The sequence below is a fragment of the Herpailurus yagouaroundi genome, unplaced genomic scaffold (genome assembly GCF_014898765.1).
Source record: "Herpailurus yagouaroundi ecotype Mexico unplaced genomic scaffold, PumYag 189, whole genome shotgun sequence".
Classification (NCBI taxonomy): domain Eukaryota; kingdom Metazoa; phylum Chordata; class Mammalia; order Carnivora; family Felidae; genus Herpailurus; species Herpailurus yagouaroundi.
Window position 1 is genome coordinate 10,814,715 of NW_024412420.1, and position 17,015 is coordinate 10,831,729.

Below are 17,015 nucleotides of genomic sequence, written 5' to 3' on the forward strand. Positions count from 1 at the left end.
TGGGGACTTGGTCTTCTGCCGGCCCTACACCCAGTTGGGTCCTCCCCCCCCCCCCCCCCGCCCAGGAAAGCAGCCAGGACACGGTCTCATTCAATCTCCTCTTTACTGTGGATGTCACGGTCATCATCACAGCCACTAGGAGGAACACACAACTTTAACCCCCTGTGTGCTAAGGGGAAGGGTGGGGGCTTTCAGGGCTATAAAACTAGCTATGCACATAGAGCATTCTAGGGAGAAAGCCACCCCAAGCACCTGCGTGTCCAGGCACAGTGGGAGGTGGGGTCTGGAGCTCAGGTGGAACCATGTGGGTGTGGGGCCGGCAGGTGGGTGTGTGCATGTGAGGGCATGCCAGGGGAGGGCTTGGGAGGTGCCTGAGGGGCTCTGAGAAACTTGGCTGAGGGCAGCTGATCTCTGGGGCCTCCCAGGGTCTCCCACTTTAAGGGTGAGCCCTGGGTGAGAACTCCCGCCTCCTAACCTTGACCTTCAAAGCTCCGGGTGGAGGGAGGCGCTGTCGGACCAGGTCCCCAGCCAGGGGCCCAAGGGTGCAACCCCCTTTCTCCACCCGGGGACGCCTGGCTCCTTCCTAATGCTGACACTGGACGAGGGCCAGGGTGCCTGCACGGGCTGAGGGAGGAGGAGAAGGCAAGCAGGGTGTCCACTTGGAAGGTCAGGGCCGTGGAGGGCAGTGAGGGGGACCCAGGACCCCTGGCAGCAAAGTGGCAGCCCTCGTCTCAGAAGGAGGACGGCCATGGAAACATAGCTCTGGGACACCCCATCAGTATGGAGACGGTCCCCCGTCCTCAGGCATCGCCCACCGAGCCTGAACACCAGGGAGACTACTTAGGGGTCTCCGTGGAGACAGAGATTGGCACTTAGGGGCCCCCCACGGACTGGTCACCATGATTTCCACAGAGACAGAAGCTGGTCATCAGGGGGGAGCCTCCCCCCCACCTGGGGGGGGGCTGGGGAGGGTCACCGTGGTGGCCAGTCCCAGAGACAGCAGTCCATCCTCTCAGGTGCAGGGGAGCAAGGCGGCCCCTAGCTGACACGGTAGGTGGACGTGTTCTTGGGCTCCGTGCTGGGCATACACCAGTCGCCCGCCTCCTGGATGGTCTGGTAGTGACGCCAGGCTGACTTGTTGTAGACGGGCAGGCGTTCCACGGAGTCCGTGGACAGGGCCTGGAGAGCACTAGGGTCAGCTCGTCCCGCTTCCCAGCGCCTCACCCACTCCTCAGGAGATCGCCCTTTCCCCCCCGGGTGGGTTGTGGTGGCCTCTGAACATGACCATGTCTGAGTCAGCCCAGCCAGGTGCCAGACACTGGCTAAGACAACTGACCCTGGCCCACAAAGACCCACGAAAGGACCTGTCTCTTCTGTGCCTTGCTCCTGCCCATCCAGGGAGGCTGCTCACTGAAAGGGTCAGGGAGGCAGAGGGAGGGTAGGCCGTGACCTTGAACAGGGTCACGGACGCTGGGCCTCAGTCTCTTCCTGAGCTGAATGAAAGTTCTCTATGGTACACCCCTTCCTCCTGGGTATAAGAAGTCAAAGGCCCCCAGAACAGGGGTCTTGGTCATAGACCGTGGACTTCCTGAAATTGCCTGCCGGGTTGGGAATGCCCGGGGGTTGGGGAACTATAGCTTTGCTCTGATTCTCGGTCTGGAATGGGGAGAGGACTGGGGGGATGGAGAAGAAACCCAACAGCAGGCCGACACGCCAGGAAACCCCCACAGGCCGGGCCCTGCGGTCTCAGAGCCTCACCTTGAGGTAGATGACAGCATCGGTCCCAAAGCCCTCCATGGAGAAGAGCTGCAGGTCTCCCTGGAAGTACTTGGCATAGAGGCGGGAAATGGGGAGCCCGTACCCGAAGCCAGCCTACAAGGGGGCAGCAAGGGAGCGTGATGTGGAGGCTGGTGCTGGGCCTCCTGGAGTTGCAGGGACCCAATGTGCCGAGTTGGGGTTAGGGCCAGGGGATTCCCAGGATCCCCCAGGGGTGAGGGAAATGGGTCTGGTGGAGCCAGAAAGGCTGAGCCGTCTCAGCTGGGGTTGGTAGGAAGCAGGGGAGGCAGAGGAGCTTGGCCCTGGGAGCCAGTGGGTCTGGACAGGTCCAGGGGCTCCCGTTCCCACACCTCCTGCTCTGCTGGGAAGGCAGGGAGGTGCTGGAGAGTGAACAAAGCAGAGGGAGAGGCAGTAACTTCGTGGGGCCCTAGTGTGAGAGGGAGAGTTGAGGAAAGGTGACAGACAGATACCTGCAGGTCAGGTCAGAAGGCAGCCACAGGCTGGGGGGGGGGGAGTGGGAGAGGTGCCCTCCCCTACCCCCCAACCCCCCAGACTGGGAAAGGTGACTGACACCACACACAGCCATACAAGAACAAAGACCACGGGAATCGAGGAGGCAAGTGATGGGGACAGTGACTGTTTGATGAGGTGAAAAGACAGGCATCCTTTAGGAGGTGGGGGCGGGGGGGACTGGAGAGAAGCCGTCTCACCAGCGGGGTCCCTCCAGTGCCTGGCTGGGGGGTGGGGGCTGTGGAGTACATGTAGCTGAAGAGTCGCTCGATCTTCCTCAGGGGGACTCCCCCACCCCGGTCACTCATCTGAGGGAGACGGATATGTTGTCAGTGCTCACGCCACCCACACCCTGACACCCCTGACCCTCTCTTGGTCGTCCCCATCCCCAGGGTCTTCTCTGAGCCCATCTCATGGTGAGAGGGAAGTTCCCACCCCACTGTCCTCCGGCCCCGAACCAAGAGCCACATACTTTGATGGACAGATCTTCCTCACCCAAGGCCACCATGACCTTGATAGGTGGGAGGACAAGGCTGGACTCGTGGCTTTCCACAGTTGCGCGCATGGCATTCTGTGAAGGGAAAGGGGGAAGTGATGAATGGGAGCGGCCTGGCCCAACCACCCCCAACCCCACAGAGGGAGGGCCATCCCCCGCCCCCTTACCTTGAAGAGTTCAAAAAGCATGTGGTAGAGGTGGGAAGGGACATAGACCATGTGAATTGGCTGTCTGGAGTTGGAGGCTGCGGGGAAAGTCAAGACCAAGGATCAGAAAACTGTCGAGAGGTCACCATTCTGCATTCATTCACTCAGCACCTAGGACCCAGCACTCAACCACCCATCTATCGTCCAACCATCTGCTGGGCCACCCATCGGGCAATTGTTCATCCAGCTGTCCATTCGTTCGGCGTCCGTTCAACCATCTATCTATTCATATGGTATCTATCCGTTATAAAATGTCCGTCCATCCATCTGTTCATTCATCCATCCATCCAACCACTGATGTTTAATGGTCAACATTTATGCATTCCTCCAACTACCCATCCAGTGTCCATTCAACCATCCAACTGTCCCTCAACTATGCATCTATTCAAACATCTATCCTTCTCAGTTATCCATGCATTCGGAGGGTACAGACCCATCCTGCCCTTGATCCCCTGTTTATCGAGCCACCCATCCATTCAAGAAGTATCTATCCATCCCATATCCAGCCTCCTAGCATTCAACCCAGACACCAGAATCCCTGGGAGTTCTTTTTTTTTTTTTTTTTTTTTAATGTTTATTTATTTTTGAGAGAGAGACAGAGCACAAGTGGGGGAGGGGCAGAGAGAGAGGGAGACACAGAATCCGAAGCAGGCTCCAGGCTCCGAGCTGTCAGCACAGAGCCCGACGCGGGGCTCGAACCCACAAACCACGAGATCATGACCTGGGCCGAAGTTGGATGCTTAACTGACTGAGCCACCCAGCGGCACCCCCTGGAGAGATTTTTTTAATCCAGTGCGGGGAGGGGAGAGGTGCTGCACATGACTCTTAGAACAGCACTCTGCCCCTCAAGAATCGCTCTGGCCTGGAGAGTTTCTTGGTGTCTTTTCCAGGTACCTGGCACAGAGCTTTGTAGCAGGAGCTCAAAAAGTGTGCGGTGGATTACGGAATGAAGGAATCTCAGGCCCTGCGCTGGGCAGTGGGGCATAAAGTTCAATAAAACTCAGCCCTACCATCTTGGAAATTCAAGTCTGGACAAACACACAACTGACTTTCACATTGGGTGTGGTACCCAGAGCTATGTGCCAGGCCCTGAACTTGACCCCAGGGATACTGAAGTAAAGTAGCCTGTCTCTGCCCTTCTATCTTTGTCCCCAAGGAATTCAAACAGAGGTAGGTGGGTACCTAACTATGTTTTCTAGGAGGTGCAGGAAGGCTTTTCCGAGGACCTGAACTTGAACTGAGCCTTAAGGATGTGGGCAGCATGACTTCCAGGCATGAAATACCTACCTAGGTTTCTGGAACCCAGGTAGGGGGCGGCTAAGGAGCAGGTGGGGGAGGGGAAGGGTATAGAAACTTCCAGATCCCTGATGGCCCTTTCTCCTATGCCCCTGATTCATCAGCAGGTCCTGGTCTCTCTATTTCTTTTATCAAATCTACCCTCTTTTTTTCATCTCTGCTGCCTTGCCCTCCCATGGATTCCTGCAGTGACCTCCTAACTGGTCTTCCTGAGGTCTCACCCACCCTCTGCAACCTCTAAATATCGTCGCAACGTAAGTCAGACCCTGGCATCGCTGTGTTTCAAATCCTCCGATGGGCTTCCCGCTGCACACAAAATCCCAGCTCCTGTCTGTGGCCATGGGCCCTGCATGCCCCGGTCTCTGTCTCCAACCCCTTCCCGTCCATCTCACTGGTCCTGCTGGTCCCTGACCACCCCATCCACAGTAGGACCCTTGCAGCCACCTTCTTGTATCCCCTCTTGCCTTCCTCTTTTGGTAATAGACACCCCCTCCCCCAAAGTTTTAACGGGCACGTGGCTGCCCAGCTAGACTGAATTCCCAGGCTCCCTGGCAGCCGGGCATGGCCAGGTGACTTAGGGGAGTGACTGTCCACCCCCCGAGCCCTGCCTTCTACATCTTCTCCCCCTTCTCCAGCTGGAACTGAGACCTCAGGGTGGGTGGCCAGCTCTGACTGCTCTGCCCCAGGGGCTGGAGAGGGGGCAGCCTCTCTTTTAATTAAGCCGCTGTTGTCTGGATTCTGGAAGGGCAGCCAAATTGATACCCTATTAAATACACCGCTCCTCACCACCGCTGTCGTGTGACCTCATCTTGTTTCCTCCCCATCACTTGTCACCATCTGAAATCAGCTTGTTTATTATTTGTTCACTGGCTAACACCCAGCACCAAGAACGTAGCCTCCACGAGAACAGAGTGCCTCGCCTGGCGTGTTTACTGCCTAATAAATGCTTAATATAAATTAGTAATGATACTGCTAATAATAAGTCAATACTAGCTCTGCTTCTGCCCCATCCAGTGCTTTTCCTTTTTCTCCCCCCCCCCCCCCCCCGGTCTTTTCCTGACTCTCCCATATCACCTTCTACTCCGGAGCCCTTAGACAAACACACACACACACACACACACACACGGCCTTGTTCACTCACTATTGATCTCTTGGATCTCCAAGTCAGGGGAGGCCATGTAGTACTTGTCACACAGGAGCTTGGCCATATCATAGGCATCTGAGAGAAGAGAGGGGCCATTTAGGGAATGGGGCGGTCCCGGCAGGCAGCCGGCCCTCTTGGCACTGGCTTGAGTGGGGGGGGGGGGGCGGGGGTGGGCATCGCTAACATTACACCCAAGGGGACGAGGCCCCCACCCGCCGAGGAATGGCTCAGCCTCGGGCCAGGTGGCCTGAAGGGGGTCTCTGGGGCTCCTCCGTGTGGGTCAGCACGGCGGGCACGGCTTACCCTTCACCACCTCGGAGACGTTGCAGTTGGGGTCGATGCTGCCAATGTGTTTGGGGTGGGCCGGGTTGGTGCTGCCGTCAAAAATCAGGGCTGTAGGCAGGAAGGAAGGGTGCTGTCCGTGGGGCTCCCCTCCTGCCCCCAGGGCTCTCTGACTCCACCCCTATGCTTAACACCTCTCCCCCCCACCTCCTCCCCGTCTGGACTGTTTGCAGACCTGAAGTCTGCTCAGAGAGCCTCCTCCCCCACACAGCCCACATTACATTTCTTCCTCCTTCTGCTAAACCACTTACAAAAATGATTTTCCCCGTCCTGCATCAGAAATAATCTGAGCATGAGGAACTCATTTGATTTTCAACTGGTTACAATCTCTCAACAATCACAGTGAATACTTTGGGACTGGGGGACTCGGAACAGCAAACTGTTGCCGAAAGTACTAGAGGGTTTCGACGAATACCACACGGGACAGTGTGTAGGGAGGGAACATGATTTTGCATCCTACAAACACGGAGAACAACACGCCTCGTTGCTGCCGTGTTCCTTCTCCGCCGTGGAGCCAGGATCCCTCTTTCGGGTCCTGAGCCACCTCCCCCAGCCCCTGCTCACTGTGCTGGTTGATGAGCATGCGGATGGAGATGCGGCTGAGGTAGAAGCGGTCCAGAAAGTACTGGATGTTCTGGTTGGAGACCGGGTCGTCGCCGTAGGTGTCCTTGTACTCCAGCACACCCTGCGCCATGGTGGGCACCACGTCGTTGTGGCGGTTCCGGATGGTGATCAGGGCATCGGTGAACCTGTAGGGCACGGCGGCTGTCGGCCCCCCGCCCTGTCCCAATCCTGGGCCCCCTCGGGCTCCTCCCCACCTCTGACGTCCTCTCCCCGAGTCTTCATTCACTCGACCCTTCCCAACCTGACGGACACACGGTGCCTTCCCCACTGCTTCCCAAGCCTGCCCTGAATCTCCCACCGCCTGTCTGACAGCTGGGAGCTCCTCACGGGCAGGGGCTCAGATCTCCCAATCAGACTCAGGGACACCGAGGCCAGGGGCCAACTCCCCCCTCAGACTAGATAGCCTTGAGGACAGAGGTCATTTCTTCCATCCTCCTGGCATTTCTGCATCTGGGCTGTGACCCCGAGCCCCCTCGCCTGCACCTGCCCTCCTGCCCCCGGTGGAGGCCCTCACTCACTGGCTCAGGGTACGATGGTCCTCGGGGTCTTTGTCCAGGAACTCCATGATGTCCAGGAGACTTTGGACATACCTGTGTGCAGTGGGGGGGGGGGGGGGGGAACATGGCCTCAGCTCCAGGCCAGGCCCGGCCCCCCCTTCCCACCTGACAGCTGGCCCCATGCCTGCCCCGCCCCTACGGTGGGCGGCACCCGGACGGCACTGGTCGACAGGCCGCACCACACTTTTTCCCAATGCGATTCATCTGTATGCAGATCTCCCTGACAACACAGTAAGTTATGCAAGAACATCTCTCATTTGCTGGTCCCCCATATAGCACCTTTGCTTTGGGATCTAAGAATGGCAGTCTCAGGAGGGCACTGGACATCATCCCAACCCCGGGGCCTCATGGATTACGGACCAAGATTCTGCAGTGAGAGGAGGCTGGAGCAAGTCACTTAACCTCCCTGAGCGCCCTTCACGGAAACCGACTGTAACATCTGACCTGTCGGGTTGCTGTTTCATCCCACGAGGCACGGCTGGCCAGCCCGGGGCATGTCGGAGCCCAGGCCAGTGAGGATTATAGCCTAACACTCTGGGCTGGGCACAGGAGCCGTGCAGTCTGCCCAGGGGAGTGGATTTTGAAGGGCAGGTGGGAAGGACACAGGAGTGGGGCGGGCAGGCCCGGCCCTGGCCATGGGTGGGGCTGGAGCCCCCAGCGAGTCAGGAAAGCTCACTCCACTCCAAAGGCCCGACAGGGGTACGTGGCCGCCTGCTGCTCCCAACCGCAGGCCTCGTTGGGAGGCCAATTTCCTCAGGATCTACAAAAGAGCTAGGTAACCAGGGGAGTGTTAGGAAGTCCTGAACTCGGGGCAGCAGGGGACCGGCCGGTAAAAGGGAGTCAGGCCCACCCGTGGCAGCAGAGGGTATCAACCCAGAGCCTGTGTCAACCTAGAGCCCCTGTGAGCCGGGACCCCCGCTGTGCCCCGGCTGACATGCCCAGTCCACAGGCTGTTCTCCTGGGGAAGGCCACCAAGCGGAGCCTCTCTCCGGGAGAAACACTTCTAGCCAGCAGGAAGGGGCTGCCTGGGGCAGAGGGCTGTGGGGCCCAACAGTCTCTAGGAGAGGCCCCTCCGCAGCAGGAGCGTTCCTTTGTACACAGTGCTTTGACCTTGACAGGTATGACGAGCAGGAATTAGCCCCGTTTCACAGGTTCCTCAACTGAGGCCTGAAGCAGCCGTACAACTGGGAGGTGGTGTAAGAGAAGACTCAAACCTCCGGCACTCTTGCCACCCCGTAGTGCCGTCTGCTCAAAACGCTCACCTCCGTGTCCCCGCGGGTGCCTCTGTGCAGAATACCCTTCCCCCTTCACCTACCAACCGCTGTCTCCCCTCTCTTGCTTCAGACAGCGGAGGAGAGAGTGGGAGAGCTGGCTTGGGGGCTGGCTCCACTGAGTCGCCGTCCTGGCTTTCCCGCTTCGTGGCTGTGTTGCCTGTGTAAGTCGTGCAGCCTCTCTGGGCCCGAGTGTCCGCCTCAGGAAAACGGAGGGTCTTGTACCTACTGCTATTGCTACCTTTCAGTGAGGGTGGAACGTGACCATTGGCACAGTGCCTAGCACACAGTGAGCACTCTCTAGATGTGCGTCCTTGTCACGAGTGGAGGTTTAAATGTCGCGCTGGGCTTCAAATCTGTCTGACTCCAAGTCCGCACCGTGTGGCCAGCTGCCTGCCACCTACACTGGTCCTCACAGTGCTGGGGCCAATGTGATGGTGGCCGGCATTTCCAGGGGGCCAGGCTCGGACAGGGCTCGGCCCTGTGCTTGCCTGCTCCCCTACGTTAGCCTCTGCGTTAACCAGGGAGCTAGGTGCTCCTGCTGCACCCATTCCACAGATGAGGGGGCTACCGTGCAGAGCAGGGCCTCTCTCTCTCTCTCTCTCGCAGGCTGTGTGCCGCCAGATCCCTGTTCCGCCCCCTCACCGCCATGTCCAGGATAAGCTTCACGCTCAGGATTCTGGGAGGGCGGGATCTGGGGAGAACACCTGCAAGGCTGGGGTAGGTAGAAGAGGGGAGGGGGAGGAAACCAGCTGGGGAGTGGAGCCCAGAACCCCTGGGTTAGAACCCCTGCCGGCCTGCCTCGCAGGGCCTTTCCTTCCGGGGAGTAGTCCTCCCAGGTGGACTCTCAGGAGGGGAGAGGAGAGGATGGGAAGGATTTTCCCAGAGGACCCCGGCCCCCGCCTGAAGCCTTGCAAGGTCTGCTGCACCGGATGCCACGATCGGATCCTAAAGGGAGAGGCACCGGGGAAGGAGTGAGGCTCGCTGGCTCCCGCGCTGCCCCCCACTCCGAGGGCCGGAGAAAGAACTGGGCTCAGACCCGGGAGGCCCGAAAGCGGTGGTGCAATGACAGGCATTCCACTTCACTTCTAAGTTTATCCGCCCCCTCAAACCCATGGCCGGACAGAGCAGGCCCAGCCGGTAGCGGGGGCCCGACACAGCTGCCCTAGGGAAGGCCTGGGCCTGCCGACCTCAGCAAATCAGGCCCCGGGGCGCCTGCCTTCTGGGGCCTTCTAGCCTGCCCAGAGCCCTGGATTTGGGAGGCGGGGGAGGGGTGGGGGTGGCGGAACATGTGGCGAGGTGGAGGGGGTGAGTGCACACCATGCAGTAACGTCCACAGCCGCTGGGAATAAGAAGTGTGAACGAGGCCGTGGCCATTTGAGGAGGGGGAGGTGACAGACCTGTCCTGCATCGTCCAGATGGAAGCTGCTCTGTGGAGGGGTGCTGGGTGCAGTCCCTGAGCCAGGCAGACTCGGGTCCTGGGGCTACAGAAGCCGCTGAGCCGCTCAGGTCCCCGGCTATAAAGTGGGGTTCACGGCAATAGCACTCTGAGGTTCTCAGTCTCAACTCTGATCCTGGAAGGAGCGGGTGAGGGGGTCGGTGACGATTTGGCCCCAGCCCCAGCCCCATGCCTGGGGTACGGCGGGCCCTGGGTTCTTAAGGGCCGTGGTTCCTGTAGGGTTGGGGTGCGGGGTCTAGACCTCACTGACGGGCAAGGGAGGTTCATGAGAAGGTGCTGGCCATACGGCCCCCGGCCCCTTTCCCTGCCACCCCTTGGTGGCAGGAGATTCTTAACCTCACTTAACCCCCTACCTTCTGGAAGCACACGCCTACCAGCGCCACGCCCTCCTCCTTGGGCTGGCTTTCTCTCCTGCTCCGTGCTCAGCATCCCTAGGCGGCACACGTTCCGATAAGGGGAGCCCTACTGTCTGTGGAGGACTCGCTTCGTGAGTGTGGAAACCTCTGATCCACGTCGCTGCCCACTCCCCCCCCCCGCCAAACACAGCACTCTTCCCCTCCCCTTATGAACGCAGCCACCAGGTCACAAAGGCCGCCGCTGGAGTCCCGGCTCTCTCACCAGCAGCCTGAGTGATCTCACACCTGTGTCTTCACCTCTCTGAACCTCAGCCTGCTCATCTATGAAATGGGGATAAAAACAAGGCCTCCTTCCTCGGGCGGTCGGGAGCGCTAAGTGCGGGAATACATGGACATGCCTAGTTCCTGATGCACAGCAGGCCCTCCGGGTCTGTTTGCTTTGGTCATTGCCATCGCTATTATTACCACATTGTCTAAGAGAACCTCGGCCACAGTCACAGATCTTTGGCCTGGAGGGACTGCCGCCCCGGAGCTCAGGGCATCTAATGGTGGCATATGCCCTTAGAAACAGGATGGATCCCCATTTTACAGGGGAGGAAGCCAAGGCTCAGGGAGGCCAGAGGCTTGCCAAGGATGAAGGGTCCAGCAAGCAGCAAAGCCAAGCCTCAAAGTCAAGTGTGCTGACACCGACACCAACGACCAGGGCTTTCTACTCTCTTCCAGTCGCTTCCAAAACAGGCGCCCTCTGCACCAGGTCTGTCTGGTTGAAACAATTTATCAGGTTTATTTAAAACCAGGAATGCTCAGCTTGTCCACATTGACCCTCTACCCTTGCCTAGACTCTCTCGGCAGCTGAGAAACTCGCTAGCTATCGCCACATCTTAGCACCACTGCCTCTGATCGCATTTGCACAGGCCTCTCCCATTTCCCAAGGGATGGCATTTCCTCCCTACCCATCAGACTCTGAGGAGAGTGGCCCTCCTGCCAGGCTCCTTGGTATGTTGTCCCCCTGCTGTCGTGCGAACCCTGCCCACCTCCACCTCTGCGTCCAAGCTCCTGGAGGAGGTATGCACTCTCTCACAGGCAGCCACCTCGTCCCCATCGGAAAGTCCTTCCTCCCCTCACACTTCAGCTTCTCTTGCTGCGGCCGATGCCCGTTCTCTGGAAAAGAAACCTCAGCAGGCTTCTCTTCAGTGCACCAGGACACTCACTCTAGCAGTCCCGTTGCCTGCTCTCCTGTGAGTTAAATCATCCACCGGGAGGGGTTCTCTCTTGTCTAACTCCGCTCCCACCTTCTGTTGCTGGACTCCACTTCCAAGCTTTCGGGGAAGAAAAGCCAGGCCAAGCCCACCCATGTGCAATTCATTTTCAGGAATGGCCTGTGCAGGAGCCTGGGGGCGTCACGGGCAGTTCAGCAGCTCCCCTACACCCTGACAGACATCCTCCGGCTCTCCTAGGAACACGGCGTCCCGGGAGGGGCCCGAGAGGGCCTGTCTTGGAGTCAGGGACCTGCTGGAGAGGCAGTCAGCCAGTCAGCCGGGCAGAGCCGGAGGAGGAGCGGGGGACCAGATGGCACCTTCTGTCTCCTCCCTGCGACTTCCACACGCCCCATGGTGGGAAATACTGGCTGGCTTAGATGTCCTGCACCTCAGAGGGACAGGGCCCAGCGAGGGGTGACCTGGTGGGGCTATAGGAAGACCAGTTTCCGCCCTCCCCCCCCTCCCCCCTTCACAGCTTGTATCCAAAGCACTATAGGCCCAGAGTGAGGTCTCAGAGGCCTGCCTCTACACCTTGGCACTGGCAGTTCCAAGGCCTGGAATGCCCTTCCCTTCCTTCTAGTTCAAGGCTCACGGAGGCACCCTATAAGGCCCAGGGATGTATTGCCTCCGCTATGCGTCCATTTCAACTTCCCCACAACTTTCTGCTTCTTTTTCTAAACGTTTGTTAATTTTGAGAGAGAGAGAGAGCATGTGCATGCGAGGGAGAGGGGCAGAAAGAGAGAGGGAAAGCGAGAATCCCAAGTAGGCTCTGTGCCACCAGCGCAGAGGCGTGTGCGGGGCCGAAACCCCTGAACCGAGATCATGACCTGAGCCAAAATCAAGAGTCGCCCAATACACTGAGCCACCCAGGCAGGTGCCCCTTCCCCACAACTTTCTGACTCAGTGGGCACCTTCTATGTGCCTGGCCTTGTGCACAAAATGCTTTCCTTACTGCGTCTCATTAAATTGGAGAAAGTCCTGCGTGTGCCTATCCACGCGTAGCAAAAATGCTGGAAAGGCCCCAATAAAACCTTACGAAACGCTACCAGTGTTTGGTTACGGGGTGGAGGGTAGTGGCTGGCATTCTCTTCTAGCTGCGTTTCCGTGTTTTCCAAATGTCAAAGTGGGCATGTTATACTTCTACAATGAGGAGAAAAACCTAACCGATGTTACTTTTGAATAGTGTTTTGGTTCTTGGGGGGGCACCTGGGTGGCTCAGTCGGTTGAGCGTCCGACTTCGGCTCAGGTCATGATCTCACGGTGCGGGAGTTCGAGCCCCGCGTCCGGCTCTGTGCTGACAGCTCGGAGCCTGGAGCCTGCTCCGGATTCTGTGCCTCCCTCTCTCTGCCCCTTCTCTCTGTCTCTCAAAAATGAACCAACGTTAAAAAATTTTTTTTAATATCAGCAGCTCATTGCTCCCACCACTGCCTATGGAGCTCTTAACTTACCCACTCTGCTCCCTACCAGATCGCAGGCTCCCTGAGGGCAGTTGCTGCTGCTGTTTCCCGTACCCAGCATGGCCCTGGGCTCACAGCAGGTGTGGACCCATGCTCCTGAATCCAACAGGGATCCACAGCCACATCACACCATTGCCAGAAGAGCCAGCAAAGGGCTTCTGCACAGGTACCACCAAAGACCAACAATGATTAGCCACTTTCGTGCCCCTTACAAACTCCTGTTTGTTCTTCACGTGACTGGCCATTGATTGATGCCATCCAGTTACTTAACCTGGGACAGAGTTCTAGAGTGAGCTTTGCTGAGGATTTCCCTCTGCTACTGCTACGACTTTTGGGCCTTGCCCCTCCAAAGTTCTTGGGGGTAGGTACTAGGCCTGGGTCTGAGTGTTTCCCAACATCCAAAACAGTCTGACTCGTAGCTTGGATTACATAATTTGAAAATTCATTCCTTTCTGTTTCCCTGGCCCTACAGTGTTGCCCCAGATAAACATTACCCGGTAGGTGCTGGCTTTTCAGAACCAGGGCCAGTGGCGAATGGCGACATGAGCTTGGTTTGAGTTTTGGCTGCAGAAAATGATTTCCCAGGGGGATCCTGGGTTTCCAGAGGAAGGAGAGTGGTTAAGTATAGGGATGGCCCACAGGCGTGGAGGCGAGGAGCTTTATCTTGGCCTCGCATTCCACTTGACCTTGGGCAACTCTCTAGCCTCTTGGAGCCTCTGCGCTTCCCCACTGTCCCCACCTCCCTCAAGGCTGCTGGAAGCACAAAGACTCCATCTCTGAGCCCAGGGGCATCTGGCAGCAGCATGGGCAGTGGAGTGGGAGTGGCCAGGGGTCTCACCAGCTCTGGACCAGCTGTACCGAGGGCGTGCTCAGCACCCGGTCGGGAAGCAGGTTAATCTCTTTCATGATGTTGGCCAGGCGCACGGGCAGCTCCTGCCTCAGGAAGGTGAATGACGTTTTCTCACAGGCATTGCTGGACCCTAGAGGGAGAGAGAGAGAGGGGAGCCCACCCAGCTGCAAACCACTGGAGCCACTGATCATCTCAGGCTCAGGGGGAAAAAAATCCTTCATTTCCTGAGAGTGCAGAGAAGCGACCAGGGGCACAAAGCAAAGCAGCTCTCCTAAGCCCCTGCACTGCTCTCACCTCCATACCACCCCTCCGAACCCTCTTCAAGCTTGTGTCCTCTCCCCAGCCCCCACTGACCCCTGCTTGCCTTCTACCACAGGGGACAGGGCCACTCCCAGGCACTCTTGGAGCCACCTCTGGCCTAAGCGACCTCACTTTGTGTCTTTCTGTCTCTCTTAGCAGAAGCTCCAACTGCAGAGTAGAGGGGGTGGGGTGGGGCTAATCCAGGTGGGCAGAGAAGCCCGGGAAAACCACCCCTTCCCGGGGCTGGAAATGGCCGAGGGGAGCTAAGCCTGGTCCATCGCAGCTGCAGGGGCCCAGCGTCATTGTGGGCCCAGTCCGTCCTCACCTAGGCTGGTCTTGATGACCACTGTAGAGTTGCTCCTGCATTAATGCCTGCCTGTGGGGCAAACAGGGCCCAGGCTTGGGAACCCAAATACTTGATCCTTGGTCTGGCTTCAAGATGAAGACCAAGTGATAGACTAAGGCCATGGCCTAGGGTCAGAAGAGCTAGATTCGAGTCTAAGTTCTGCTCCCAACTCTGCCACCAAGGGCATGTCACCGTCCTTCTGAAGATCTGTTTCCCCCACTGCACTACAAGTGGACCCAACCCTACTATGAGCCCCACCTAGCCCATTTCTATAACTGGGGTCCAGTTTGGACCGGACAACTGCTGGTGGCTGGGAATGGGCCCAGGAGGCTTTCCTACACGGAGACAGCTCGAACAGGGCAGGGGGACAGGCAGACAAGTCCTGGGGAACAGGGGCCCTGTGTCCTGGCTGCCACCTCCCCACCCCCTCCCATCGGTGACGCAGCTGTAACTCGAGCCAGGCACTGTCTCTTCAACTCTTGAGAGACCTGGGCATCCCCTCCTAATCCCCAGCTGGCACCACGGAAATACATGTAGACAGATAGGGCCCACACAATGCCTGTTTCAGTCGCCACACTGGCACAGCTTTGCTTCTGCTCCAGAGGCACCCCCAGCGCGCTGCTGGTGGGTGATCCTGGCCCAGAAACCTAGGGACAGCCAAGGTTGCAAGCCTCCTGACTCCACCTCATGGTGCCCCAGGCCTTGGCCCGGTTGGGGACAGGGAGCCAGGCCCAAACAGATTTGCTCTTCAAGTGTCCTTGCCCACTGGGACAGCTGGGGGCCAGCTCCTTCAGCGGGTAGAGGCATAGGGACCAGTGACCTCCCTCCTGTTGACACTTTCTGAAAGAGCCTGGGCCCCACCTGACCCCAGGGTGCCCAGCCCAGCCCAGGTCTTCTTCCAGATGGTTGCACCTCCCAATCCTGCCTTGTTACTGCCACCAGCATCCCCGCCCTATTTCCTCTCCAACTCCTACCCTTTGAGCCACTAGGGCAACCATCGTTAACCCTTTCTGTCTGGATATATGCCACTCCCTTCCTGCCCTAACATCATCGCCTCATTGCCCCTTACTCCAAGACCTCTCGCAAAGCCCAACAAGACACCTAGACCCCTCCTTGTCAGTGCTCCCACTTCCCATTAACGACCTAGTCCAGAGCTCTTCCCCAGGGCACCTTAACCCTTTCAGGGCCAGTCCCGGCCCCCTCCCTTTAACCCTTTCCTGCCTGGTACCCTTCCAAGCAACCCTTCGCTGTCACGCAGGGCCTTTCTTCTCCGCATTGATCCTTCATGACCAGTGCCTCTTCACTTACCGCCCCCCGGCGCCCCGCGGGCCCCCGCGGCCAGCCGCCCCCCGCGCACTCCGTACCGAAGTCCAGAAACTGCTTCATGGACAGCGGGGACGGGGAGAACTTGCTGAAGTGTTCGATGTACTTGGGCGCCCCTGCCAGGGACGCATTTTTCAGCAGCGCGCGGACCCAGCGCATGGTGGCGGCGGCGGCGGCGGCGGCTGCGGCGGCAGCGGCCGCTGCTCGGGCTCGGGCTCCAGTCCCTCCGCGGTCAGCGCTGGCTCTAGCGGCGGCCCAGCCCGGCCCAGGGACTGGGGCCCGCGGTCTCCTCCCCGCCCCGGTCCCGGCAGTCCTCCAAGCCCCGGCCAATCGGCTCGTCGAGGTGCTCTGACGTCGCCAATGGCCGCTCACAAACAACCCCGGCAGAGCCAATTGCCTCTTGCCCCGGCACGTGGCTTCCCCTGGACCCGCCCCCTTAACCCGTCCACGCCCGGCGAGGCCTGTTGTTTTCCTGGGTAGCACCGAGGGCCCGCCCCCCGAGCTTTCGTTCCGCCCTTTCCTCCTCCGGGCCAAGCCCCGCTTAACCCCTGCCTCCCCAGAGGTCCGTTATTCCTCCTTTCCACTTCCTTTCCCGCGCTCTCCCCGAATCTCCTTCGCTCGCCTTCCCTGAAATTATCCGGATAGTTTTCAACGAATCCCTTCCCTCCCAAAGGGACCTGTTTCACCCGCCCGGATCCGCATTTGCGCTCCCCGAGGGGGACGGTCTGGTGGGTTCCCAGTCCGGATGACAGTGATTTAGACTGGAAATGTTTGCAAACTTCGGGATCAAGATGCAAGCCCATGCTCACCCCTCATACAGATTTGCCCCCACCCGCTTCCACACAGATCCAAGCGGCTCGGGAAAAGGCGACACCCAGAGTCAAAACCCTAACGACTGGCGGCGGCGGAGGCAGCCGCTAGCATCGGCGCTATGAGTGCAGTTTACAAAACACTTATTTTATTATTCTCTACTCATTTGACTTGAGAAAGCGACCATCTTCGCCCTGGGCTTCCTTAGAGAAAGGTCCTGGCAGGTGATCTGTGCTGAGGATTGGGGCGCCCTCCCTTCCCCAGTAGCCCTGAGCTCTCGTAAGAACTTGGCGCCCCCTCTCGTGGTGGTACGTCCTGACCCCGCCTTGCCCCTTTGATGTTTTCACTCTTTCACTGTTCAGTTCTTGGGCCCCACTGACCAAGTGCCCAATAGGCTCTGGGCTTTGTGCTGGGAACAGGAAACACAGAAAGAATAAAGACGTAGTCTTTCCCCTTGATCGTTTCATTTCTCAGTTTGGGAGGTAGCTGCTTAAGTAAGTAAGTAGTTGCTGTATAACAATGTATTACAGTCACCACCGAGCTATGTGGAAGGCTTCACAATGGCAGGGACTCTTAGCTGAACGAATAATAATAACCTATGTGCCGGGCACTGTTTGCATGCGTTATTTTATT

General features: G+C 58.4%; 1 protein-coding gene across 2 annotated transcripts; it reads right to left on the reverse strand.

Moving 5' to 3' along the window:
• Nucleotides 1-84: 84 nt before the first annotated feature.
• PDK2 (pyruvate dehydrogenase kinase 2) lies at nucleotides 85-15,836 on the reverse strand. 2 transcript variants are annotated; one of them, XM_040497208.1, is made up of 11 exons: nucleotides 15,614-15,836; nucleotides 13,592-13,733; nucleotides 6,913-6,984; nucleotides 6,335-6,519; nucleotides 5,732-5,821; nucleotides 5,426-5,503; nucleotides 2,950-3,026; nucleotides 2,759-2,857; nucleotides 2,487-2,594; nucleotides 1,759-1,872; nucleotides 85-1,179 (listed from the first exon to the last, which is right to left on the reverse strand). In XM_040497208.1, exons 1-11 carry the CDS (start codon nucleotides 15,729-15,731, stop codon nucleotides 1,039-1,041), a joined length of 1,224 nt encoding a protein of 407 aa, XP_040353142.1. In that variant the 5' UTR covers nucleotides 15,732-15,836; the 3' UTR covers nucleotides 85-1,038. The 2 variants fall into 2 exon arrangements, with proteins under 2 accessions (XP_040353142.1, XP_040353143.1); XM_040497209.1 differs by lacking the exons at nucleotides 13,592-13,733; nucleotides 15,614-15,836 and adding an exon at nucleotides 11,072-11,198.
• Nucleotides 15,837-17,015: the final 1,179 nt, after the last annotated feature.